Here is a 26,604-nt window from a genome sequence, read left to right as displayed (position 1 = left end):
TAATCAAATGTGCATGCTCATTGATCAGTTATGTATGTCCAATATCAAACAATACCTAACCTTTACCTACAACTTAAACCTACACACCTAAATAAAGAAAACAAAAGATTTCCTACTGCTGCTGGTGGTGGTTTAGGCCCTCACATGGTGAAGGCCAGGGGTGAGACCTTCACATCCTCTCACTACAGTCTGGCACTGGGTACAGTACTATATGCTGCACTCCACTTCCTGTCTGTCAAAATGACCATTGCTGGTGTTTCTCCCTAGGGACAAGAAGACAGGCAGGGATTTTGGGGAATATGGCATTCTGGCAACCAATACATGTGCCCCTTTTGGTGTGCTGTTGGTGTGTGTGTGTAGATCATTAATGAACCAGTAACCCTGTAGGATGTACAGCGGTGTCATTGTTGGGTGGGATGGTTGATAATTCAGCAATGACAAAACAGTATATCAACACTCAATAACTGGGTTACAACACCTCAGTGTAGATATGAGGGCTTTTTTAAAGCATTTAGTTTGTATCTGTGAACAACTACAGCTCTTCTTGTGAAGTAATTGTCTGTAATTTATGACTAAATCACAGTATACTGCAATATAACTGTTATAAGTACTATAAGGATGAACATGATATATTTATTTATGATGCCTATTAATTATACATATTGTATAATTGGTACTGTATATGGTTCATGTATTTATGAGTTCAGTTTATTTACTAATAATAAACACTTTAAATGTCATATCTGCTTAAAATCTAAATTATAATTACTTTTTATACTCACATGTTTATGTTGATGTACAAGCTGTTTATAAATGCCACATAGAGCAGGTTTAAAGAAAAGTGTTGCCAGTGGAACAAAGCGAAGCACAGCAATATACCTGACAGATTTACAGCTTTTGTGAGGTTAACTGGTAATTGACAATGATTGTCAAATGACAATTATGGCTTAAATGAGATAAAATAATATTGAGCAGATGAGTGTTGAATCCGGTCCAACCATAATTAAATACACTGATGGGGTGAAAGTGTTCCCTGGTGCTGGTGGTGCTTGAGAATGTTGCTATGAGTTAAAATCACACAAAGCACTGTTTCAGTCTGTATGTGGGAGTTTGATCAGGAATTCATGGCTTCTTTCCTAAACATAATGTGTGAAAAACATAAAATGAGCCAAAACAAACTGGTTAGCCCCAAAGCTGTGCACTCAGAGGCAATGGGGCTCATCTTTTTTTTTTTAAACTTGCACTTACAGGAAGGTATGATAAGATAAAAAGTAGCTGTCACTCTTTTGGTAATGAGCTTTCCCGCTTGAAGTCGGGTTTAACCATCAATAAAAGCTTGACAGATCACGGTTTTAGCTCATGTGCACAGATGTAAATATTTTAAATAAATAGGTAGGTAATAAATATATCGGTGGGCCAATCTAGCTGGCTAAGCTCAAAACTAGATTGATAGCTAAGGTAATTTACAGTACTGAGTTACAGCAAAACACTTTCAAATAAATAAATGGACTTCATGTGACTGCCACACAGAGGAACACCAATGCTGAAAGCAGTGAGAAGGCCTCCACATCTAAACTGATTTTGTGATTTTGATTAACATTGAATTTCAGTGTTTTATTTTTTGTGACTGATAAGTAAATTTTATATCTTGAGCTGTTTTTTTGGAGTCATCCAGTAATCACACATTACAAATACAATTATGTTATACAAAATAGTTCTTCTAACCTTACACACACAATGAATATTCATAGACCAAAGCTGTGTCATGCACATACTGAAAACTGGCAGGCAAACCAAAGGTGATGAACAAAAACACATACTCACAGAAAGAGTGACAATGAGACCACTGCGACAGTGGTACGGTGGGTAGAGCAGTCATCTCCCAACTGGAAGGTTTGAATCTCATTGCCTATAGTCCACATGTCGAAGTGTCCTTGACACTGGGGTGACACTGAACCCCCTAAGTTACCTGTGATGGCAGCACGTAGCGGCCCAGGGCCCTCGGCTCCAAACAAAATTTTGTTTTACGTGTCACAATAAAATAAAACTTCTTCTGTTAAGAATGAAATGATCGATTTGGATAATGTATTGTGATCCTTGGCCAAAACTATAGAAGCACAAAAGTGTCTGTTTGTTTGAACAAACACAGTTTGTCTTTTCATCAAGCACATGAATTCCAAAAATGAAATCCAGGTTTTCACTGAATTCAGAGGTGCCAAGAATCCTACCTTTCAGACACATTCATCTTCTTCATTGTCTTGTCTCCCACCGTCTGTTTATTCTGGCATTCATCAGCACCATTACTGCCATGCCCGTCAGATCTCTTTGAGAGAGATGAAAAACAGCAGTCATTTTTAAGGTGCAGACTAAAGGTTACTTCATATAGACAGAGTCTGGCACATCATTTCTTGTATGCATCTCTCCGATGCTGGTATATTCTGTATTGCGCTGTGCATACCACAGCAAACGCACCCCTGAACATTTATAAAAAGCCTCTGAATTTTGGGTTTAAAAAAGTATTCGTGGCAACAAAAATGTAGAGATCTGCAACAACAGCTCTGAAACCAGCAGATGCATTAAAAGGCTGTTTGGATTAGTTCATGAAGGAAGAGTTACCATAAATAAATAGAAAAATAATTCCAGCAAAAGTACTCAGCACTCATGAAGAAATTTATCTTTGAGAAAATCTTTCAATGAGAAAAATGTATTTTTTTGTTTCATATGCCGCATTAGATTAGAACCATCCCTGCAACTAAATGAAGAGCAATTAGCTCTGTTAAATTCTCCAAAAGGCCACAATGGCAATAAAAAGGAATGATTGTACTGGTGGCAAATATTGTACTGTCTTCAAGAGAGGAATGCACTTTTGCTAATGGTGGTGTTGGTCCAGAGGTTACACGAGTAGCTTGTGGTGAAATTTTTTTTCTTTCTTTTTGTAGTTCCTCTGAGGTGATGAATGGCAACGGGTACAGTGCCAGTAGCACTGTCTCTAGAAGTAGCTTATTCTGTGCTGCCAAGCATGATTTATGACAAGAAAAGGGAGGGTGGTTGTGGGAGGGTGGGGTGGGGTGGGGGGATTTCTTTGACTTCACCATTTGCCCTCCTGCACTTTTCCATAACGTCCAAAAGGAGTTTGGGGCTATTGGATTGACACAGCAACTGCACACATCTGGTTTGGAGATATAGCCAGGTCTTTCTGAAGCCAACAACCATTTGAAGAAAATAGGTGGATATGGGGAATGGAAATATGATGTGGCAAGAAGGGAATAGTGTCCACAAGAAAGATTAGTATTGCTTTTTTAAAAAGACTATTGTTGACTTTCAGGAGTTCATTTTCAAGCTTTCTATCATTTGGAATAAGAATAATGTGCTTGTGGACTTTTTCAAGTAAAGGTAGATTAAGGAGGGCATGCATCTTTCAAGCATATGTTCTCATACACAGAAATACTTGATGAGACGGGTGGATATTGCCGGCAGCCAACCCTGATTCAAATAACACAGCACTGCTGAGTACAGGTTTTCTGAAGGGTGTGTCACTTGAACTATTCCTGCAACCTGACTGTGAGAAAGATTTAAGTTGTTTCTTTTTATAAAAATATAGAAATCATGTCCAAATGTAGTGTATTTATAGAGGTTGGAACTAATCTAAATCAACAATAATTTTTTTTCTTTATTTTAAGAAAAGCAGAAAACTCTGAGCACATTTTCTCTGGATGGTAGGATTCATAAGTCTCAGTGCTAAAACGCAGCTCAGAACATATACTCAAGTTCTTCCTATTTTGACACTGTACCTTACTTTTCTGCTGTAATCTTTAAATACAATGCGCTGAGCTTTTTCCTCCTATTCCGCCATCTCTCCCGTTCCTTTCCTCCTTTCCGTCTTCATCGGGTTCTGCGCTACCCAGCTGTGTTTCCTCCCTTTCTTGGCATCAACCTGCCACTTCTTCTTTCCTCCACAAGCACCAAGCTGTTTGTGGCCTTCTCATCCTATATTGGAACCGGGCTGCCTTGCCTCCAGCGGCCCCCTCTCCATTGGCAGTGCGCACTTTCAGCCATTTTTTCCTGCTCTGTGTGCCACAACCCCCTGTGTTTTGTCCCCTCTGTCTTCAGGTTTGCTCCTTGACTCCATGGTGTCCTCCTGCCTGAGCCGCTCCTCCTCCATGTGTACCTCCTCCACTGTCATCTGCTCTTCCCAGCTGCTCCCTCTGTGGGTTTTTGGGAGCTTGTAGAGCATGACATGGTTTGTTGATTCATGGTCAAAGGTTCTCCAGTCTCCCGTTCAGGGTTGAGGCAGCAACTACAGCAGCCAGCAAGGTATAGAAAGATCAAGGGACCAAACACCTCGCACGCCCACTAGCAATACATCCGCTCAACCCTCAAGATGTGCATGAAGTCCAAATCTGCTCTCTTCTTAGGAAGGTCTTTTGGGGGAGTGCCACATGGATTCACAGGAAGCCTTCCCCCAAACCAGTCCCCCTAACAGTCACCAAGCAGCATCAGCACAAAGTGGTGGTCCTTATTAGTGAAAATTTATAATACATTTGGTAAATACTGCCAAGGACCTCTTATCTGCACTATAAACTCCGCACTTTAACAAATTTGCAGAATTAAAAGGGAATACTGCATCCCTGCAACACCAGGCCATTAGTCCATTCAAACAGGAGTTCAGAATTTACTTTGGATTGTTTTCCCCCTCAGCTATAAAGCCAACTTTCAACTGATTAGGTTTCAAACAATCCAGTTTATCTATGATATATTTAACGCTAATGATGCAACTTCAGTTTTAAGTAATTCTGGTTATACATTTTATAGTTCAGACATGCTTTTAAGGACCTCTGTCTTCCTAAACAACATTCATATAAAATGAACACAGTTAAACTGTTAAAGGAGGATTTTTAGCATCATAAGGATGAATTAGGCATTTAGAAACTCTATTAATTTCAGCAGCACACTGCGTCATATTTAGATTTAATAGAAAGTTTTTAATGAAGCAGACTGGAAGAGGGATCCTTGCCTCCATTACTGGATGATGGATAACTGAGAAAGGTTAGCATCCACTCATTAACACTCTCTTAAATTACGCAAGGACTTGCCATTTTTTTCTCCACCTTTCGTTTTTCCCCTTAAATGAGATAAAATAATATTGAGAGGATGAGCGTTGAATCAAGCCCAACCATAATTAAATACGCTGACGAAGTGAAAGTGTTCTCCAGTGCCGCTGGTGTTTGAAAATGTTGCTGTGAGTTAAGAACCCATGTGGCTGTGTTTCAGTCCACATGGCAGTCTGTGGGGGGGCTGGTGGTGACTGCAGAGTATAGATCTACTGTATGGCAGTGAAACGAAATATGTAAAAAAGCATTTTGTTTTACCTCATATACACTTTTATTTATCTATTTAATGGACCCACCACCAACGACCAAAATTCTTTGTTTCTCTTCAGATGATCACAGTTTCTTGATATGTCAGTAAAAATAAGTCCTATCTCATCACCTTGAAATCTGGATACTGGAATTAATTTTTTATTTAGAACTGAATGAATTCAAACCCTGTTATTCAAGTCAAATTTTATTTCTATAGCCCGACATCACAAACTGCAATTTTAATGCAAGGGGTTTCGGCTTCAACAGCTTTTGTTGTCAGGCCAAGTGAGAGAATGTTTTGTGTTTTGGAAAACTCCAGTTGATTTGAAATATGAAGGTGGAAATAAACTGTACTGTGTTGGTTTAGCATGTAATCTAGCCATCATGCCCAAGATGGTTTTTATTAATGATTCTGATTTCACAGGGGTTATAGGTCAACCTCTAAATTGTAAATCATATATAAAAGCATGATAACAAATAAATAACAAAAACAATAATTTAGTAGTAGTAGAGTAGTTTAGTAGTAGAACACACCTAACAAGGGGTTACAAGCAACTCAGAACCAGGGCTACTGACACAGTGACTGACAGAGATATAGATCAACTGGATCATGTGCGAACCTTAATGAGACTGTGGTTGAGACACTGGTGTCCTGCTGGGTTCAAGTATAATAAAAGGCAAAAATACTATAAATACAAAAAGTACATGACCCCAATGATCAGAGTGAGGTTGTTATGATCCTTAACAGAACACAAGGGTTAAATTCTGTTATTACCAGTATTACCAATATTCCTCTGGATTTACCTGAGTAGTGACTGTATTTTCACTATAAACAGCTACAAAAAGTTAAACAAAATCATCCTGGTGTATTCAGAAAGTATACAATGAAGTAACAATAGAGTTATGACCCTGGCGACTGTAGAAAATGATCTGTGCCATGGCAAAATTCAGGTTTGGTAAAAGTGCTCAACCAAATCGATATATTATGCTGAGAGAAGAATGAAGTTTTAATTTTTCCTCTTTGTAAAGTTTCAGAAAATACACTTTGCATACATTTTCACTACATGGCAGGTTAAGAACTACAGTGAAGATGGGAGGCAGGGGTAACAGAGCATCTGATAAAAATAGAGGTCATAAGGTATTCTCCATTTTGCTGAGTGCTACAGAATTGGAACCACTTGGGATGTTGGTATATAGGACACCCGCTGCTAAAACATTGCCATGCAGCACCATGATTACAACTTGATCCTTCCTCCACTGAAAGCTCACGCTGGTGGAAATCAAGTACCCCGAGGCTTACAGCACACAGCCCAAGGCCCAAAGGTAATCGCATGAAGTATAGATACTGGGGTGACAGATGTTTACAGTGTGTTGGGAGACGGCACTGAGACACAACACAGTGGCTCCCTCCAATGGAGAAGAACCTGATGAGTGGTATAGTAAAGAAATGGAGTGATATAGGAGGTGCTCCGACAGTGTTTGCAGGCAGATCATTAGGGTCCCTCTTTAACTCAACCCCCAGCGACAATCTATTGCTCTCCTACCCTGTCAGCGAATCATTATGGTGTGATCATTAGTGGCATCGCCACATGCCCATCACTCAGGCTGGTGCCATATTGGCAGATGAACAGCCTCTGCCCCAGGCCCACTAATCTAGAGACTTCAGACAGGGAGGATGAAGGAATCAAAAAACACCCGACTCACTCTTTTCCCTCACATCATACATGGACTCCTAAGCATCAGTCTTCATGAGGGAGAGCAATAACTCGTGTAACCGGGAATAATCTCAGTATTTGCTTCTTTTATCTTTATAAAATTCAAGATGGGTCAAATCAAATCTTTCTGTTTCCCACTCCAGCAGATAAGGGGCGTAACTCACAAATGCTGTTTGACCAAAAATAGTTGTCAAACATTATTTAAAACCACAGAACTCTAGTGAGAGATCCAAAGGGTTCCAAAGACATCAAGGGTGAATTCTAGAAAAATATTTGAGAATATATAAACCTGATGGAATATTAGAGCCCAGAAACATATGAAGTCTTGGATTTGATTACTGTACAATTCACTCAGTGTAAACTTCACATACTGCAGCTTCAGTGAAGAGCTGACACACAAAACCTATGTAACACTGTCAGCCAGAGTGGAATACACAGTGTACACTTACACGAGTAAAGAAGCAAACCATGCATTTCATTTTAATATGTATACTAATAGTAGCACAGAAAAGTAATTAGTTTCCAACATAATATGCATCTTATGATTGATTTCATGTGGGGGAGCTTCAGAGACGCTCTCGGCTCTGTGCTGTACATTTTGAGACGATGATGCAGTGGAAACAGAAATGCATGACCTCTGCTCTGTGACCTGTAAATAATTGATAAATCAATTTTCTTGACTAGAACACCAAATAATTAAGCAATGCAATTCTTATCAATTACATTTTTGTCTTAATTGTTGACTTCACTTAGCACAAAGCAGCTCAGCGAAACACCATGCCATTTTTCAATTAAAAGGTCCAGATGTTTTTGGAGGCTTCAATAGACACAGGCAGTTGTGAGAAATGCTTTATCTGCATTGTAATAATCACTAGAACATCAGCTCCAGGCTGCATTTACATACTCATGTTTTATTCCAGCCCTCTTTCTAATGCATCGCTTAATTATACTGAGCACAGACAATGTCAGACCCCCATAGCCCCAAATTTATTATTGCACCATGTGAAGCTGCAACCATGAAACCTAATGCCCCTCATCATAACATACCAAACTCATCACTGCTTCACACACTATGAAATACATATTATGCTTTCAGTGTTGAACTCATATCAAAAGATCAGATTTTCCGATCCCTCCCTACTCCCGTTTACGTCATCTCTGATAGAAGTGGAACCTCTATGATATATATTCAGTTACTTTATATTGGTAAAAGGTAATGTACAATGTTAAAGCATTTAATATACAGTATAAAAACTTTAATGATGTCAGATGTCGTTGTAATGTCCCTGGTGAGGATAATTTATGTGAAAATAGCTTCAGAATCACTACTTATTCATTTGTCCCCTTTGATTTTGTAAAAAAGTTAAATCAGAAACATTTAAGAGAGATATTACCATAGAATACTTGATGGCAGTCAGTATTGACTCAGTAGTTGACTCAAACATGCAAAATAAGAGAGGTGTTTCATAGTGCAACAAAAAGATCTCGGTCTAATGGCCAACTGCATTAATGTCGAAATAATTTCTCGCAGTTGTTAACTGCACATGTTGTTTTTCATGAGAAAAATTATTAGTCATAAAATAAATTGCTTTCACCAAGTATAATCATGCCATCTAATTAGTTTTAATGGCCCTAAGAAATGCCTCCAGCCTCAAAACAGTTGTCTTATTTGTTTCAATCATCTTCTTTAATGGAGACATGAGTGAACACATAGAATTGGTGTATCATGCAGAGAGCATTTTTGTTGAACACTTCATTCACACAGATGTCACGTGACTGCAGTTGTGAAGGACTTTTTACCACACTGTCAACATATGCTATTATAAGCAAAATCCTTGCTATGAAAATGTTAAGAAAAAGTCGGGAAGTCTTATGAGCAAAATGTGTTCAGTGTATCAAAGTAAAAATATTAATAATGCAGAAAAATGAACCCTGTGGTTGTTTTTATTAATGAATTATTATAACTGATGCATTCACGTGTAATATTACAGTTGTACCTTTTGCTGTTTTCTATTCTTGAGCAGTTTAATCTGCAGCTCTTGGTCATAATTTATAAACTTATCACATCTTTCATATATGCTATTCTTCAAAGTAACCAGTAACTAAAGCTTTCAAGTAAATGTAGTAGGGTAAAAAGCACATAGTAAGTATTTAGTAAGGAACATCTCTTCTGTTCTGTGTGGGAAAGACACTAGGGGATTATAATTTTAACCTGAATTCAGCATCAGAATGAAACATAAATCAAACCGACAGAGCAAACGAATAAAAAAACTCATAAGACAAAAATACACCATTCATCCGTCCATAGGTACACGCATTGTAATTCATGGTTTGGCTCTCATACTGGGTGGCCTCTCATATTTCAGACATCCTAAATGCACAGTACATAAAAACACTTCTTATAGCAATACAGGCTGACATCTCCAGTTTGGTAAGGTCACATGTTCTGTTACAGTGAGCAACCAGCACAACAATCCTTCAGAGAACAGCCAAGCATGGAAGAAATATTCTTATTTAGATGAGGGGTCTGTGAGGGGCACAGTATAGCATAACAGAAGAAGAATACAGTGTACTGTAGCATGCACTGAGAGTGACTCCAATGCAGCCTTCTTTACAGAAGGCAATCAAATCTGGCAGTCATGTGTAAAGATACTTATCTGCCTGAAGAGGATTTCAACACCATATTTCTGTGAGAAAAGGAAATCAATGCTGACAGCATCTTGTCAGTGTTATATATTTCGAACATCTGATCTCAATAGAGAAACTTCCTTGACAAAAGAGGGAATAATGAAGAAATATTTGGTAGTGAAAGGTCAATCCTACAATGTGGATAGGGTGAAAACACAGCAGTAAAGGTTAGCTCATGCTGTAAGTATTCAGGACCTTGATCAGGATAGATAACTTAAGAAAACACATATATCTAACTGGCATGCTTTTACCCACTTCACATTGCATATTGTCTTGTATGCACTTGCTTTTGTTTGTTAAATTTGGCACATTACACTGCTGCACAAATGAGATCCAACATACTTCTGAGTTCATAAACAAATACCCCTCTTGTACGTGTTTTTTGTGATATGTTGTTCAACAGTGTTCCCTTGACGTTTTTATAAATTTAGTGTCAAAACCAACCACAGTGTTGCCTTCTGGGAAGCTGTGAAATGTGACAACGCTCCAGTAAAGAGAGACTTTGGCATGGACAAAAGCACTTTATGAGCTGGTATTTCTGCAAATGTGGAATTATCGCCCAACCAGCAAAATGACTTCACAATTCCAGCAAGCGGCGTTAATCAGATTTTCCCCACGAGAGCTGTAGTTCATTGTCATTGCTAATGGAGCCTCCTCTGCAGGTTGTTGCTCTTCACTAAATTAGTGTGAAGTCTTATCCCAAAAACATTGACTAATACCACACTTAATCTTAGAAACTCTCAACTCCTGTGAAAAATCTCATCTGGAATGACACTGATGCATCGGAGCGTCGCCCCGCATTGCATTCATCATGTTCCTGACAAAATTAATCTTGATAGACTGAAACCAAATTACACCTGAGTTCACACCCATTGCTCACCGCAAACACTGAATAAATATTCCTCATTGATATGTGTAATTTCTTCAGCAGGTGGTAAAGTTGTTCTAGAAAATAAAGATGAGATATAAATGCGAAATGTTTTCTGCTGTTTGAACTCAGATTAAAAAAAAGATAGTAAAAGGCAAAAGAGTTGAAGTCAGTTCCTCAAGACATCACTGAAGGTAAGTTATAAGAAGTTGTAAAAACTTAAACTTCAGAGAAGTGTCTTGACCGTGCTGTACATTGGAGATACACGAAACGACCTTTTAATACCTTTTTCCCTGTGTCCTACTTTCAAAATGTTTCATATTAACACACTAACACTTATATTTTAATCAGGTAGCACTAGACATGAATGCAGTCCACATATGGCAATAGTTTCTAAACATTTTCAATACATCCCTTCAACAAACTATTTTTTGCAAGGTACTCTATAATTTGATATGAAACCATCAGCAATGCCGGTTAAGTAGCCTCATGAGCTATGCAAATTGTCTCACTCCTCTCTCTGTCAGCACGGGGTGAATAACACCCATCTTTAGTCCTGCCAACCAAAAACAGACATGCTCAGCTCACGTTATTTGTCTTCCAAATGAACTCGTTTTTCACTACTAATTAAAACACGTTGTGATGAGGGGGAACATGGAAGAAGGGAGGCATTTGTTTGAGAACTGCACAGTCATTCATTCAGACATGTATGTTTGGCTTCTGTTTAAAGAAAGCAAAGTGATGTACGAACACAGAGCAAGTTGTTGTCACTAATAGCAAGAGAGAGCCATTTGTATTGTTGCGGTGTTGCTGACACATGAAACAGATTGACAGGACTTAGAAATATTGGGAGGTTTGCCAACCTTTTTCAGGCGCCATGTTAAAATACATCATCTCGTCGCTTCTTTAATGTAGCTTAATCTATTAGGTACGCAGCAAACCAACAGGAATATTTTTACATGATGGGGTTTATGGCTTTGTGTTTGTGATTAATTGAATAAAATAATGGTGTTTCACAAATCATCCCTTTAATTAGTTTGTGAGTGTCAGAGTGACGATGCTTCCTATGTCTGAAAGCATGGTGGTGGAGGTACGAGCCAGGGCTCCAGCAGGGGCCGGGGGCCATTAGGGGGCTTTGGAAAGAGGGAGGGCATCAGGGGGTAGCGGTGGGGAAAAAGACAGCCCAGCCCCAGGCAGCCAGTGCCGCACACCCAGGTGCTGTTGTCAGCTGGAGTCCTGCTCCAGCTGCTCGCCAAAGATTGATTTAATTATTTCCACTCCCTCTGTCCCTGTATTTCTTTAATTCTTTGTCTTCTCTACCGTGTTGCCTTTTGGCTTCTCTTTCAGTCTTCACTGCATGATGATATGAAAATTAAAGGTCTGTAGATGTCAAAGCAATACACTGCATCCAACTCTACATATTGTGTTTCATAATAATATAAAACTTTTTTTAATATGTTCCTCACATATCAATGCACCGGACAAAACATCAAACTGAAAAAACATGAGACAACTCACATTTGATAAACCGAATTTTAACACTCGTATCACTTTTTCTACCTCTTTTCATGCGGTTCATTTTCACACATAATGAGACAGGTTTCATTTTATAATTACAGATGTACTGTATTGTTACCGTCCATACTAGGTGCTGAATTAGATTTCAGCTCTGCTTGCTGAGTTTGAGATCATTGGACTTGTGTTATCAATCCTCAATGATTAAAATTACAAAAGTTCTTTTTCTCTTATCTGATCTCTTAAAGGGCAATGAAAAGGCCCATCTTTCCACTGAACCCCATCCTCAATCACTGTTACTGTTAACTCCATGTACACATAAGAGGGCTGATAAAGAATCATCAGTCTCGTTAATGGAATCACAGGTCCGATCCCTCCATCCTTTTCTATTGAAAAACGCTCTTCATTTCAAAGTTGTTCTGCTTTATTAAAGCTCATTACCATTTCTCTTTTAATAAGCACTCTTTAAAGTCATTACCTGCAGTGGAGTTAAAGGCTCAGCTATTAAAAGGTTACTTTAATGTGAATAATGGCCTCCCGATATACTCAAGTTAATTACTATTGGATACTGGTTCTAGTTTAATCTAATGCTTAAACCTTAATGAAAGATATGTCACAGTACAATGAAAAGGCGAAAAATTGTTCCCAATCAGCAGAACTATTTGTGCTATCTCTGCTCACACAGGCAACACTGCTCCATCTTTAGCTCCAAAGCAGCCTTCCAATACACTGAATTGAAATGGGCACCGTTTTCTCATATTATCAATAGGCATGGTTAACTGCTATTGAAGTCAATCTTACTAACACTGTCTCTATCAATCACTTTGTCATTATAGCGTTTTTCAGCTTGTGTTCATTTTCAGTCCATGAAAAGTCATTGTTTTGGTTCATTGTCGCTGCTTGCCACAGCAGGCAGGTGCTTACAGCCAAGTGTGCCCAAGAACACACTGAGCACTGCCTGTCCAGCACCACGCTGCATACAGACAATGTTAGTAACCAGCTAGTGCCATGTACTTCCCTCAGGAGTAAGTGGAGAACACATGAGAGCTAAAGACAGGGTTAAAATTCACCAGGTTGACAAATAAATTCTAATGTAGCTCTGTGTCTACTGGACGTGTAAATAATCAGTTGTTTGCTCAACAGTTTGTCTTACTATCTTTATAGGATTGGTTGTCAGTGTTATGTTCACATTCCCAAATGGCCCAAAAGGTTGTAATTATAGTTTCACGGTCAGGAAAAGACTGAGGTCTGTGACCTGAAGTACATGGGGAACTTTTAACAACCTTCTCCTGCACTTTGTATGCTCACCACACATACACACAGACACATATGTGTGCAAAAGTCAAGGCTCGTTATGTGCACCAAATATGTGTACATGTGCAAGATCTGTCAAATCTGCCAAACCCACAGTGTGCACATCAAATTATCCCCCTCTCAGAATTCACAATAATCCTCATTCTGTAATATGACACATTTGAACTCTGTGTTATCTCCCTCTTTGAGGGCACAGGGTCAGATGATGAAAGCTGACCTCTTACTTTCAAACTGCTTTAATTCACAAGTGAAAAGCCTAATTGCTGGGATCTTCACAGGAGGCCAGAGGTGAAGACTCCTGAGAAGCATTAACCTTGAAATCTTAGTACAGTACAGAAATCTGTGTGGAATCAAGATAAAATGTAGAACAAATTTTATCAAACACAACAGGTCAGGTGCTGCTCATGCAAACCCCCACATAGCGCATGATGCCATCAAAACAAATCCTGAACACCTATCTTCTCACATGCTTCCACCACCTCTCTGAGAGACTGACATACAGTACATATACACAGTAATTACTGAGTTTCAAGATACTCTCAGTGACACACTGAAAACCTCTCAGATCAGTAATTTTCCCTAATTTGCATATCATAACAAGAAAAATAATCATAGTCACAATGATATAATCAGTTAACAAATTACAACTAGTCCTAATTACTTAAGAACAGATCTCCTTGATGTTTAAGATAGAGAATAGAACGCATCACTCTAAGGCTCCGTTATTTTTACAGCAGTGAAATTTGTATCATATTCATGCACAGAATTAATGTGCACCAAATGCACTACATTAGCATTTTCCAGTGATACGTTTTTTTTCTCTTTTAAGGTCAGGTAGCTTTAAGGCTTAACTAAGGCTCATGTGCATGTGTATGTGTATGGCCCATTTCATAAATCCCATCACTTCCTCACTGAGATACTAAATGTCACACACCAGTGGGTCATCTAATCTCTTTTCCTCAACAAACCATATTAAAACAATGATAAGGAGTGGCGGTTGCGTTGGAGGGCTTCACTGTACTAAAACACTCTGATCACAACAAACATTTTCCATCCTGTCAGCAACAAACAGTGCATTCATGAATAGATTTCTTGAGATGTGGTGGACAGATGTTGTTATAATCATTGGTCTCTATGCTTGACAGATTATTTGCAGAACTTCAAACTTTGAAACCCAGAGGTTGTCCACTGCCAGCCAAAACTAAATGGTACTGTCAGAGAAAGGATGGACAGGCGACTTCCAGCAAAGAACAGCTTGATGAAAAGACTGTTTCTTGATCAAGTGTATCAGCCTTCTATGAGCACTGGCTTTTAAGATCAAATATTTCAGTTGAAAATTGGCACAGGCTGTATGGTGGTGTACTTCATAAACTCTGTAGTGTACATTTCACACAAATGTTCTGCTACTAAGACGACTGGGACACAATAGTCATGTTTGAAGAGACTTGACAATAAAATGTTTAATCTTGTGACTTCACTGAAGCTAAAAATCTAAAAATAAAGAATTTCGCTTTTTAACATTTATTACAGTGCTCCTGATGACACAAACCAGGCTGACTGCTGGGATGTACATGCTTCCTTTTTATCAACATTTTTCTTTTCTTTGTGCTTTCAATACAGGACACCTCAAAAAACCAACCAACAAACCAACAAACAAAAAAAGACCAAAAGACAGCTATTGGTGTGTATGGTCGCATTTGCACCACTGCTTGTCAACACTCCAACATTAATGAACTCACTGCTGAGGTGTTAGGTACAATGCATTCTTTTCTGGCATGTTTTCATGAGAAATAAAGGATGACAAATGTTTGGAAAGGGGAAAAACAACTGTCTTAACTACTAATGTGTAAGCATGTCAAAATGAAACATTAAAAAAATAAGCCTGCTTACCACTGTAAAAGGAGATTTCAAGCTCATATTACAAAAGCTTCTACTTAAGAATCCAATATGCTAAAATATTGTATTTTTATACTGCAAACTAGTGCAAAATCAGTTAAATTAAAGAAGTACACTTTGGGAAATTTGCTTCCTTGCCACCAGTGAAAAGGGAACAATGATACCACTCTTGTATCTGTCAGGAAGAAATTTAACAGCGAGCAGCTGCTGATTAGCTTAGCACACTCCAGCCCAGCAGGTGGTGGTAATGCACCTTAGGTTGGCTTGCAAACCGCCAATAAACATCAAAAGAAGAAGAAGATTAGCTTAGCACAAACACTGAAATGGTGAAAAGCTGTCCTGGCTCTGCTAACCAAAGGTAACAAAATCCACCCACCAGTGCCTTTATAGTTTACTATACAACATGCTATGTCTTCTTTGTTTAATCCTTACAGCACCCAATGTGTAAAAATAACCAATTTCATCATGTTTTCAGACAGTGTGCTAAGCTTCTCTAAGCTGTCTGGCTGCTTGTGCTAGGTATTTACTGAGAGTGGTGTAGGTCTTCTCCTTCTACCTTTTGGTAAGAAAGCAAATACTTTGCTTGGTTAGATGCAAACTATACCTTGTGTGTCCTTTGCTGTTGCTTCATTAATTTTTTTCCAAATATGTTGCTTGCGTTTACACTGTTTTTTCATGCACCAAAGATTTTCATGGCTATTTTAGATAAGACACACAGCATAGTGCTACACTCTTTTCCCTCCAGTTGGGTAAAAAAAAACAGTAACACAGTAGCTCCTTAACAGCCTCATAAAAATAATGAAACTGTGATGCTAGCTGCTCTCTATGCTTCTAGCAGCACTACATTTGAACTGTATGTCGACAAAGCAACAAAGTCATCACTATCTACAGTGAGCACTTGCATTATGCTGATGAATGGAGAGCCCTGCCAGATTACTTGATTTGATAAGCAGTACAACCCAACGGTAACATAATACATCACAAATTGTTTTGTCAACAATTTATGATACCATTTATCAAATGACCATCGCAGTGGGCTGAGTTATGGTGTCATAGCTGGCATAATGTCAATACTCAAGCTGAGTTGAGGGCAGTCTGGCCACAGTGATTTAGACACTACACTCTGACCTCTTGGAGCTTTTCCCTTCATTACCAGACAAATTGCTGTTGAAGGGTGAAAAAAAGTTGTTGAATTTAATGTTTAAATCTTTACAATTAAATATATGAAGCAGGTAAAGTGGTATAGAGTCCAAAGTCAGTGTGGGCATACTGCAATTTGATCACTTCACATTCACAAAATGGGCACACTGTTTAGCTTAAATGTGAGTTTTGACTTCAAAATGAAGTTGCTTTTGTGCAAAACAAATTAACATTAAAACATTTAATTGAGAAGTCGTTACATATTTAATGTGTGTTTGTATGAAAATCTACCCCATACGTTTTCTTGCTGCTGACCCACATCAGTGTCACAACGGCAAGACGGTGAGCACAGCACTCAAAATGTCCCTTTCATCACTGACACCCTCTAGTTCTTTTGGTCACCTAAAAAGTCTTAGAAATCTGGTAAACACATCTGAATTTTACCATGAAACTGCACTGCAGCCATCAAGGTCTGTTTCATTCTGCACTTGAGAATCAATTTGGGCTGCAGCCTAGATGACAATTAAAACGTAAAGCCTTGTATTCTGGTATTGACCGGAATACATGGCCCATGTCCAGGCCAACGCCACTCACTGGCCAGTCTGAAAGGTTACCGCAACCACTACATGTACCCACATTAACAGGACACTCACCTCTCTGGGTTTATGGCCTGTGTAATAATTTTAAGCAAAGAGAGAGGTGCATTCAGTGGAGACAGTAACAGTGAGAGAGTCGAGGGAGGACAAGTATAGTATGATTGATTGTGGTGAGCAGAATAGCTGTGTACCACTCACCTTCCCTGCCTGATTACTGTCTGCTCCTGATCTCTCGCATCTGTCTTGACTTACCAAAGAAACTGATTCCTTAGGTATGATACTGTTGGGATTAAAATTTTTATTGAAAGGTTGACTTGTTAAGGAGCATGTTGCTTTATATTGATGCAGTTATATATAAATGAGGTGTTCAGTGTGGTCAGAATGGGCCACAGAGTAGTGGAGTGCTTTAATACTGCAGGTGTAATGTACTGACATAGGGTATTTAGATGGTAGTAGTTTAGGGAGTTGCTTCTTATGATTGTTCATCACCCAGATTTTCAAACTAAATGTACTCCTTCCCCACAAACATGTTGGAGATGTATCAGCTTTCTAATTGTGCATTTAACACTCTTAATGGTTTATTAGTTTACCTTGCTCCCACACAAACAGTTGAAATGATTTAATGACCACAGGGGGCGTTAACAACACTCATTAGGAGATACAATATTTCATGCATAGTTATCTACCCTTCAAAAACACTACTGTCCAGTATGCACAGTCTGTGATGGAATGTCACAAGGCACATTTAGTCAAGGAGTGTACTTGAGTAATTGTAAAGGTACTCATTTATTTCAATTTCTGCTCAGGAAATATTGCAGTTTTTATTCCAGTGTATCTTATATACTAAACCTATGATCGGCTCATAACTCCTTCTCAACCAACTACAAAAATAAAATGCAGATTTTACTGAACACTTATGCATCAGTTATATTATAACTCCTCAGGGAGCACTTTGCTGCATTTGAGTACTTTTATTTTGAATCTTTAAGTACATTTACTGCAGCTGATAATACCCTTGAATGCAGGACTTTTACTTGTAATGGAATGTTTTGCACTGTGGTATTGCTATTTTTACTACTCAAGATTATACAACATACGATGTTTTGAACTTTGATCCATGCACTGGAATTTTTACAGGCACCAGATTCAACACGTTCTCGTGCTACTTCTGTCTCCTTTCATGTGTTCTACCATAATGAAGACAAAGTGCATGCACATCAGTGACAAATATCGGGAATTAAATAAGAATACCGTATCCAAACGGAATGGAAGACTGTTCATAACTGGGTTAGTAATGTCTCTGGCACCGTCTGCTCACTCATTTCCTCCAGTCTCCTGGTGCAACAGGGGACATCATACAGGCGACACTCAGACCAGGAGGTGTCTCCCTGCTGCATGACAGGCTGCCTTTACTGGGCTCCAGCATTCTTTCACTGACTTGTGTGACAAATTTGATTGAAGGATGCTCGGAGAAAAGACCAGCATCAGCTTCAGGTGTAATACAAGCAGCAACTTAACAAATCTTTTAATGATTTGTGACCTCACTGTGGAGAGATAAAAAAAAACATACACCCATAACTTCTCACTTAATCTGTATTACTCTCATCACAACAGAGCAAGCCACTCTATCAGTAAATGCTAATCTCCTAATTAACAAGCTAATTAGGCAATTACAGCTTTGCAGAAGGATGCCTAAATGAAATATGACAACACAGTCACTTTCTACAGCACCTGTGGGTCTTTTCAGATGTCACAATGAGAAGCATGATGACAAAGTGTTGTCTCTACACTCATAGGTGCTTATTCCTATGCCTCGCTTAGCTCATTTGTAAAAATATTGTCATTTTATTTAACCTAATGTACAGTACACATGGAAACAACTTGTCAAATTACATGTAAACTATTTCTTTTTAAAGAAACTGTGCTGCAGCAATTCTAGGACATTTTTTTTTTTACACAGAAATATGATTTGTGAGAAAGAAAAGCAGAAAGTAGTGGAGAGCACAACCCCTTGGTTAAGTAAACATGGTTTTGGGAACTAGTAGTGCCACAGTGTCTTACTGTAAGGAGCTGTCACATACGGAAATGAATTATGTTGACATATGGCTGAAAACAGCGGTGAATAGGCCTGCTATGCAATGCAATGAAGAATCATGCACTGCAACAGAGGAGAGGAGCCAGAGCTGTACCTTTGAGCCCTTCTTGACAGGTATGTAGTGTGACTTGACAGCTCAGTATTTCAATGATAAATGTAGTAGTCCTGGGACTCCCATTCACTAAACTCAAGAGTGTGATACTTCAAGGTCAAATGAATGAGTAGAACCACACAAGCCACTAAAGACAATCAGTTTTTTTTAGATTGAGCACTTGTGATATTAAGATTTCTAAAATTAATGCTATGCCTCATTTATTCTAGGACATCTTTGACTCATCCTCATCTCGTTCCTGGGCTGCACACTGAGAACCAGTTAGGTAACAGCAGGGGGATGTTCTCTTCCTTTTCTGGTAAGATAAGCAAAAGTTGTGAAGAGTTATTTTAAGTAATGACTCACTGTATCGTGACTTCAATTGAACTTCGTTTAGCAAAGGCTTCTTCTTTTTATGAAGATGAATACAGTCACTCAGCTCTGACTCATGAAGATGAATCATTTCCTGAGACCAGGATTTATTCACAGTTTGCACTGACCAGGAATTATTTCAGAGGATCACTGGTCTTTTTAAGGTTTACACTTAACTCGGTATCCTTAAGGAATAAGATATTTATAATAATGAGCAACAAATAGTGACGTTTAATAGAATTTTATGAAAATTATATTCGACAACATTTCTTACAATTGGGGACTGTGTCCGTTTGTTCTTTACTGAGAAAAGTAAGTTCAAGTCTCAAAGAGATTAACTATATCCTATGTGTATCATCACTGTCTAAAAAGTCTATATCCTGGAGAAATAAGATCACTAAAATTACTACATGGTCTCTTTACCAGTAAAAATACTGCCCCTAATAATCAACAGACTGAATAAAAATGCCACCAACACCAAGAACTATGAAACATGGAGATAATTGTTATTATTTCATTAGAATAGCACAGAAAAGTTTAAGTATATATTATGCCAGTGGTTACTGCACAATGTTATTTCTTCACTGGCAAATCAGCTTCCCCAGAATAGACTGAGCTCTGGATGAAGTTTTTCTGGGCCCTGATCCCTGTTTGGCTCATTAGTGTATTAGTTCAAAAGAGGGCTTATGAGGCTGAAATGAAAAACAAAAATGTTGCAGCCACTTACCAACTAGAACTGCACATTTCTGCAAGGTGAATTTTAGTGCAGCTTTTTCTCTTTAACTGAATGTCTCAGGTATCTCCAAAATACATATAATGCACAGTTTAGCACATTTACTGATGCCTAATTTTGAGAGAAATTACATGCACACTGTACACTGTACTATAAACAGCAGTCCTGTCCTTGGTTATGTTGACTTTGTGAATTTATTCCATGGTCATCACCAACCCCAAATCAAATAAACACCTTCTTTTAAAACTTCAGCATCAAGGTCTTGTGTTGCACAAGCCCTGCCTTAAGAGACATGCTGTTGTCATAAAACTCCAGTGTAAGAACATCAACCCATGTTTGTAGCGGCACATTATTTATTCCTACCGTGTTATCATAAATGTTCATAAAACAAAAACACAGTCCTATTTTTCCTTTGTAAATCCAAGATTTTGATGCTTATTGAAGACGTGCACAGTATATTTGCTGCCTTGCATCCAGCTCAACAACTTGTCTGCTGCCATAGCAACTGCGGAGGGGCACAGAGCAGCGCCGCCTGCTTGTGCAATGGATGTCACTCGTAGCAACGACCAATCAGAAGTTCCCATCTTTTTGCACGAGCAGTGTAAAGATGGAGGGATGGAGTGGGTGGGCTTTCGGCATCATGTATTTGCCAGTAATAGGACACACGGATCGTCAGTCTTCATCATTCTAGTCCGGGATTGGTCGAGGATCTTTACTTTCAATAATATAAACATGTCTGCTGCTTGCCTGGCTTGAACCAAGGCTTACAAGGGACTATGCAGTTCTACATCAAACTGTATAAAAACTCTCATTATGTATTTGCCTGTGTTGTTGCAGCGCTAAATCTTGATTATTGCTAGAGAATATGCACATAGCTGCACGTGCACGCGTGAGGAAACGAGGATACCCTGCCGCTGCAAGAAAGAGAGGGGAGATTCTGCCGTGCTTTCATCATTATAATCACCATCCTAAGTACTAGCTCTTAACATTTTGTTTTTCGGTGTTCAGGGGAGAAGTGACAAGAATACAGACCCCTCCTCTGCAGGGCGGAGCGTGCATTTTCATTTCGTATTTTGTATTTTTTTTATTTTTTTTCTAGCCCTTTTCTCTGCTCTGACACGTCTGCACTGAGTGAGTGGCATTGGCACACTGTCAATCGCTCACTACCGCTGCCATCAAACAACATAAAACACACACAGGCAGAGGCTGGAGCTCATAAATTTCAGCAGGGCAAGATATTTTTTGCGCATCGCCTTTATACAGCGTTGTATCCTAATTAATTTCTTTTTTCTCGCTGTTGCTTTTTTTTCTAAACAGAAATCTCCCAACTTTTTGTACATTTCATATTTTTATAGTCACATTTGGACACCATATGCCGCAGATTGTGTATTTTTTAAAATGCTGTTAGTTGTCGTGGGAATCATTTGTGCACATTTGTAGTTAGCAGCTCCTGCAAGCCTAAGATTTTTTTTTTAAATTTGTTTACGCGTTTTCACATTGGATATTTTTGTTGCCGGTGCTTCACGAGGAGGACTTGGACATTTTGGAGAGGAAATGCGCCGGGGATCCCATGAAGAGCGCTAATAAATGAGAGATCACCAAGGAGCGTTTCTGTCTATACCACCCGTCAAATCGAAGAGAAAAGATCGATTGGCATGAGGATTCGTGCGGGATACGATGGACCGTCAATTTTGACAAAGAAGTTCTAAGAAGAAGAAAAAAAGGTTTATGCATTTTTCTACCAACCACTCGGTTTGGTACTTTGGACCGCGCGTAAAAAACGAGAGGACAGCGAGAACTTGGACACAAGATTTAAGCTAAACATCACTGCTAGTCTTCATAAAAAATAAAATAAAATAGAAACGTGTGTGCTCTGTTAAGCTGAAGAATCCCACAGCCTTGCATCCTTCTCTGCGGTACATGTTGTTGTAGCCAATTTCGTATATGAGTTTTTCAATTTGTGTGGCTCAGTGCACAGACTCTTTAGCGGCTACTATGGACGATCAAGCCCGGATCATGCAGTCGATCGGCGGTGTCAGTCTGACTGGACACTCGGTACAAGGAAGCATGACACTGCCGCCTCCACATGGACACGATGGGACAGACGGGGACGGAAGAAAACAAGACATTGGTGACATTCTGCATCAAATAATGACCATAACAGATCAAAGTCTGGACGAGGCGCAAGCAAAGTTGGTTGATTTATATGTTTTATTACCCCCTCCCCCCAAAAAACCAACAACAACAAAAAACAAACAAACAAACAAAAAGCGGTGAACGCATCATTATTACGATGTGGTCCGCTTAACTTAACTCCCCCATGCCTAACAATAGGCTGGGGTGCCTGTAATGATAATCTCACCCAGAGCTGTATTTGTGATATGGAGAAGCTTTAACACATCAGAAAGTTGTGAGGAGGCAACAGCAGCATTTTATTTAAAGTGCCTGTATGCCATCCTGAATCTAAGTGAGGTGGCCTTGTACAAAAAGTTTGTGTGCACACATGTTCATACATCTAGAAACTATAACTGGTGCTGAAAAAAACTAAATTAACCCCAGTAGGCTGTAACTTAATTGTTATATTTATAATGAAAGTTTATTTAGTAAAATCTAATTAAGTCACTTATTTTCTTTTTTTTCAACTTTGAGCAAAAATGATGTAATGTATAGCAGCAAATAAGTTTTGGGAGGGGTGTGGGTTGGAAAATAGCAAGGCATGCCATAGTGACAACTAAATATCTTAAATAATCCATTTACCTGCTAACGTCTAACGTGTGACTTATCAGTGAACTTATTTCAGTATTTTATCTTGTCTTATACTGAAACAGGAAACATGGACTGAACTGTCACAGAATGAAACCAGCCCTCTTCAGCGTCCTCTGTGAAATCAAAGAAAAGACAGGTAAGATATTTGTGTAAAAAGATTCTAAGATTACCTGAAAGACAAACAACAGCAAAGCCTCAAAACAATAGCACACAGACATTTTTACCTCCCAGTGATCCAGCCAGCATCCCGGTTTCGGGAAACTCTCCGCCCAAACAATCCAAACACTAAACCAAACATGTCACTGTGCCACAGAGAAATAGTTCTGTTGTCACAGCAGACTTTTGCAGTGTTTTTGCAGGAGCGCCCTCACTACCCTGGCACAGAACAGGATGAGGGGAAATCCCATAGCATACGCTCTATATTGCTAGGATCACATAGTATCAATGCTTTATAACCTGACAACAATGATCCCACTTGTCATCATGTGAAGGCAACAACACTCTCAATCAAAAATCGTGTTACACTTGAATACAGATTCCTTTCTAACCAATGTGGACAGTTAATCCGAGTAAAAGCAAAAGACAGCTTCTAGACAATTATTGAAAAAAAATCATTTTGAAACAAGATAAATCAGTTTTAGAAACACACTGCACAGTTGCTCATTGCAAGCGTCCAGTTGAAACCTTTCAGTGTGTGTGCATAGAGTATGCACACGTGAGAGGCAGCTGAAAATATAGCTAATGATTTCATGTCTTTTGCTGTAGCTCAGTCTTTGCTATTGTACATTTTTAAATTTCCTCCAGACAGAGTTTGCTGTTCCTACATTTGTTCCACAGTGTTTATAGGACATAATAAACTGCATCTTTTTAAACAGATGCATAGATAGATATTTTCTTTGTCCCCAAATTATTGTTAAACATAACTGATTTTTAGTGATGATAGCTTTGTATTGACTTATTATGCCTTATATTTATGCAGTTGTTCTGTTCTTGAAACAACATGCTGTTGAACAGATGAGTCGCATATCTTCATTTATCTTCCAAGGAATACTGTACAATTTGTAGAGTTCTCACTCAAAGAAAAATAAGAATTGGAAGACAACAATGCTGTGGGTTTAGTGTAATTTAGCAAACTTGATGCTTTGTCAGATTTGTGACCTTTGTGCAGTTTATGAGGAAATTGGCTTGGGGAAGATCATAAAAGTTTATGAACTTCCCCAACACAGGTGGCGTCCACAGCGGCAGGCTTAGGTTTCACAGTCTAGCCGAGGTGCTCTGCTATGTGTGTGTGTGTGTGTGTGTGTGTGTGCTCCTGTTGAACTGAGACAATGAAAGAGATAGAGCAAGGAAAAGCAGTGGATACAAATCATGCATCACATTAGATGCCAGCTTTTATTTTGTATGTGATCACTGATTTGATGTGAACATGTTGTCTGACAAAGAAGCATCGCTGCATCTGTAGAACCTCAGTGAAAAAAACAAACTCTTAGATAAGTGGTTTTATTTTCAAATGTAAGGCATATTAAAATCCTGTGCCACTGTCTGGGTAACTGCAACTTACTTTAATCTTTAATCTGATCCTCTTTAGCAGTTTGTGACAGTGATCCAAGCTCTCCAATTTAAATAAGTTTATCAAAGTAGCCCGAAAAAGTAAATCAAGATGACAAAAACCAACTGTACATAAATATATATACATGAATGAGAGTATATGTGCCTAGGAGTAAGTGTGCTTGAGAAGCAGATGAGATGGAGAACAAGTGTGTGTGTGTGTGTGTGTGTGTGTGTGTGTGTGTGTATGGTTAACCTGTGGTTTAGAGTCACAGCCTCCCCCTCTTAGCCATTGACAGAGCTCAGCTGGTCTGGTGGCCTTGTTGACCAGCCTGTTTTTCCAGCACACAGTGAGCCTTTCACTGTGGTGTCATTCACAGGGGTTCCTTGGCCCTTTCATGTCTGCTCAGATGGCAGAGGGGCTGCTGTCTTTTAGCCATGTCACCCACCGTAGGCTGAAAGTGACTTTTAATAATAAATCTGAAAGCGCTCCAAGAATCGCTGGTGTAATTACTGCGTGCATGTATCATGTTATCATGACTTACTGTCTAGTGTGCAGATGAATAGTGGATCCAGGATTCAGCTTCAAAGCCTGAGAAGTGTTTATGTTAGAAGTGTTATTTTGTGATCTGCGGTGAGACGAAATCAAAGAGGTGAGAAGTACCTTACTTTTGATTTTCTTAGACTTTTCAGGGTGTTTAGAAGTTTCTGGCACTCCTCTGTAGCTGTTATTGTAGAGCCACGGCATATTTCTGCATTGCTAATGCCCTAGAAGTATTAATTCACTTTGATATGCTAATTAGAGAGCATTATGCAAGAAATGAGATTAAGTGGCAGCATGAAGTCATTTGCCTGTCACTAAATTGAGTGTTTTTAGCAGGAGGGTTTTTTTTCCCCCTTAAATTTTCTTAGTTTTGCATTTAGATAAGCTAAATGTGAGATTCGGTTGGCAAGTGGTGTTCCTTGTGATGTTTCTCTTTTGGTACAAATAGTTTAAAAAATGGCAATTAAAATGTTTTATTCTCTTATGTTTCAGGACAAAGGGTACATTCATGTTATACCTTTTTCCCTGTAGGCTGCATGTGGAAACAATGAATGCATTGAGAGAAAACTGCCTGCGATTCCGATGAGTTTTACAGTTATTCCTCTCTGCTGGGTTTGCTTTATCCTGCTGGCTACTCCCTTGTCTTGCTCTCATGCTTGGAAGGGAGGCTCACAGCAGCAGCAGCAGTGGGAGCGGCAAGAATAACAAAGGTGAAAGATTACCTCCATATGGTATTTCTGACCAGGAAAAGAGAGGTTCTGTAGCAGGACTCCTCTTTGATGTGAGGTTTAATCAATAGAAAGAGATTACAGAAAACTATTACAGGCTAAATCACGGAGTGCCACAGAGAGGCTTAGTCCTCTCCACAGCTCTCTCAGCTGCATGGCGCTTCTTTTGGCTGCATATTGACTTGTTGTTTTCCTGACCTTTGACTCATCAGGTTCAGAAACGGAGGGGTGGGGGTGGGGGGATGAGGGAGAGAGGGAGAGTGTGGCAGATTCAGCCTGATAAATGCTCCGATCCATTGTTTAAAGCAGTGGATTAGAGAGGGAGTACGGTCACAGCCTGAGCCAGTGTCGGGATTATGTTGCACATATGTGATCTGGCTTCTGGAAACCGCTCAACATGCTTCCGTGTATGTTTATTGGTTTGCCTGTGTTATATGTAATTTTCAGCTAGGAAGGACTGTGTTGTCTCAATATAGTTCAGGATGAGCCTGTAATTAACCACATGCAAGGCTGACTAAAGGCATTACCTGGAGTAAATAGAGTTAGGACTGAGGAGGTAAGCATTTCTGAAATCTACAGGGAACATTAATTTCAATGTTCCCTGACAAAGTTAATGAGCCTTCTAACTCCAATTA

At 39.1% G+C, this 26,604-nt stretch overlaps 1 protein-coding gene across 1 annotated transcript in view; it reads left to right on the top strand.

The window, feature by feature from the left end:
• Positions 1 to 21,123: 21,123 nt before the first annotated feature.
• pbx3b (pre-B-cell leukemia homeobox 3b) overlaps positions 21,124 to 26,604 on the top strand; it is a 56,369-nt gene continuing 50,888 nt past the window's right edge. The window contains exons 1-2 of the mRNA XM_020590585.1: positions 21,124 to 22,575; positions 23,212 to 23,285. Of these exons, the coding sequence (XP_020446241.1) occupies positions 22,328 to 22,575; positions 23,212 to 23,285 (322 nt within the window). The 5' untranslated portion in view covers positions 21,124 to 22,327. The remainder of the gene's footprint in view (positions 22,576 to 23,211; positions 23,286 to 26,604) is intronic.

Source organism: Monopterus albus, unplaced genomic scaffold (genome assembly GCF_001952655.1).
Source record: "Monopterus albus unplaced genomic scaffold, M_albus_1.0 scaffold12.1, whole genome shotgun sequence".
Taxonomy (NCBI): domain Eukaryota; kingdom Metazoa; phylum Chordata; class Actinopteri; order Synbranchiformes; family Synbranchidae; genus Monopterus; species Monopterus albus.
This window is presented reverse-complemented; position numbering and strand designations above follow the sequence as displayed.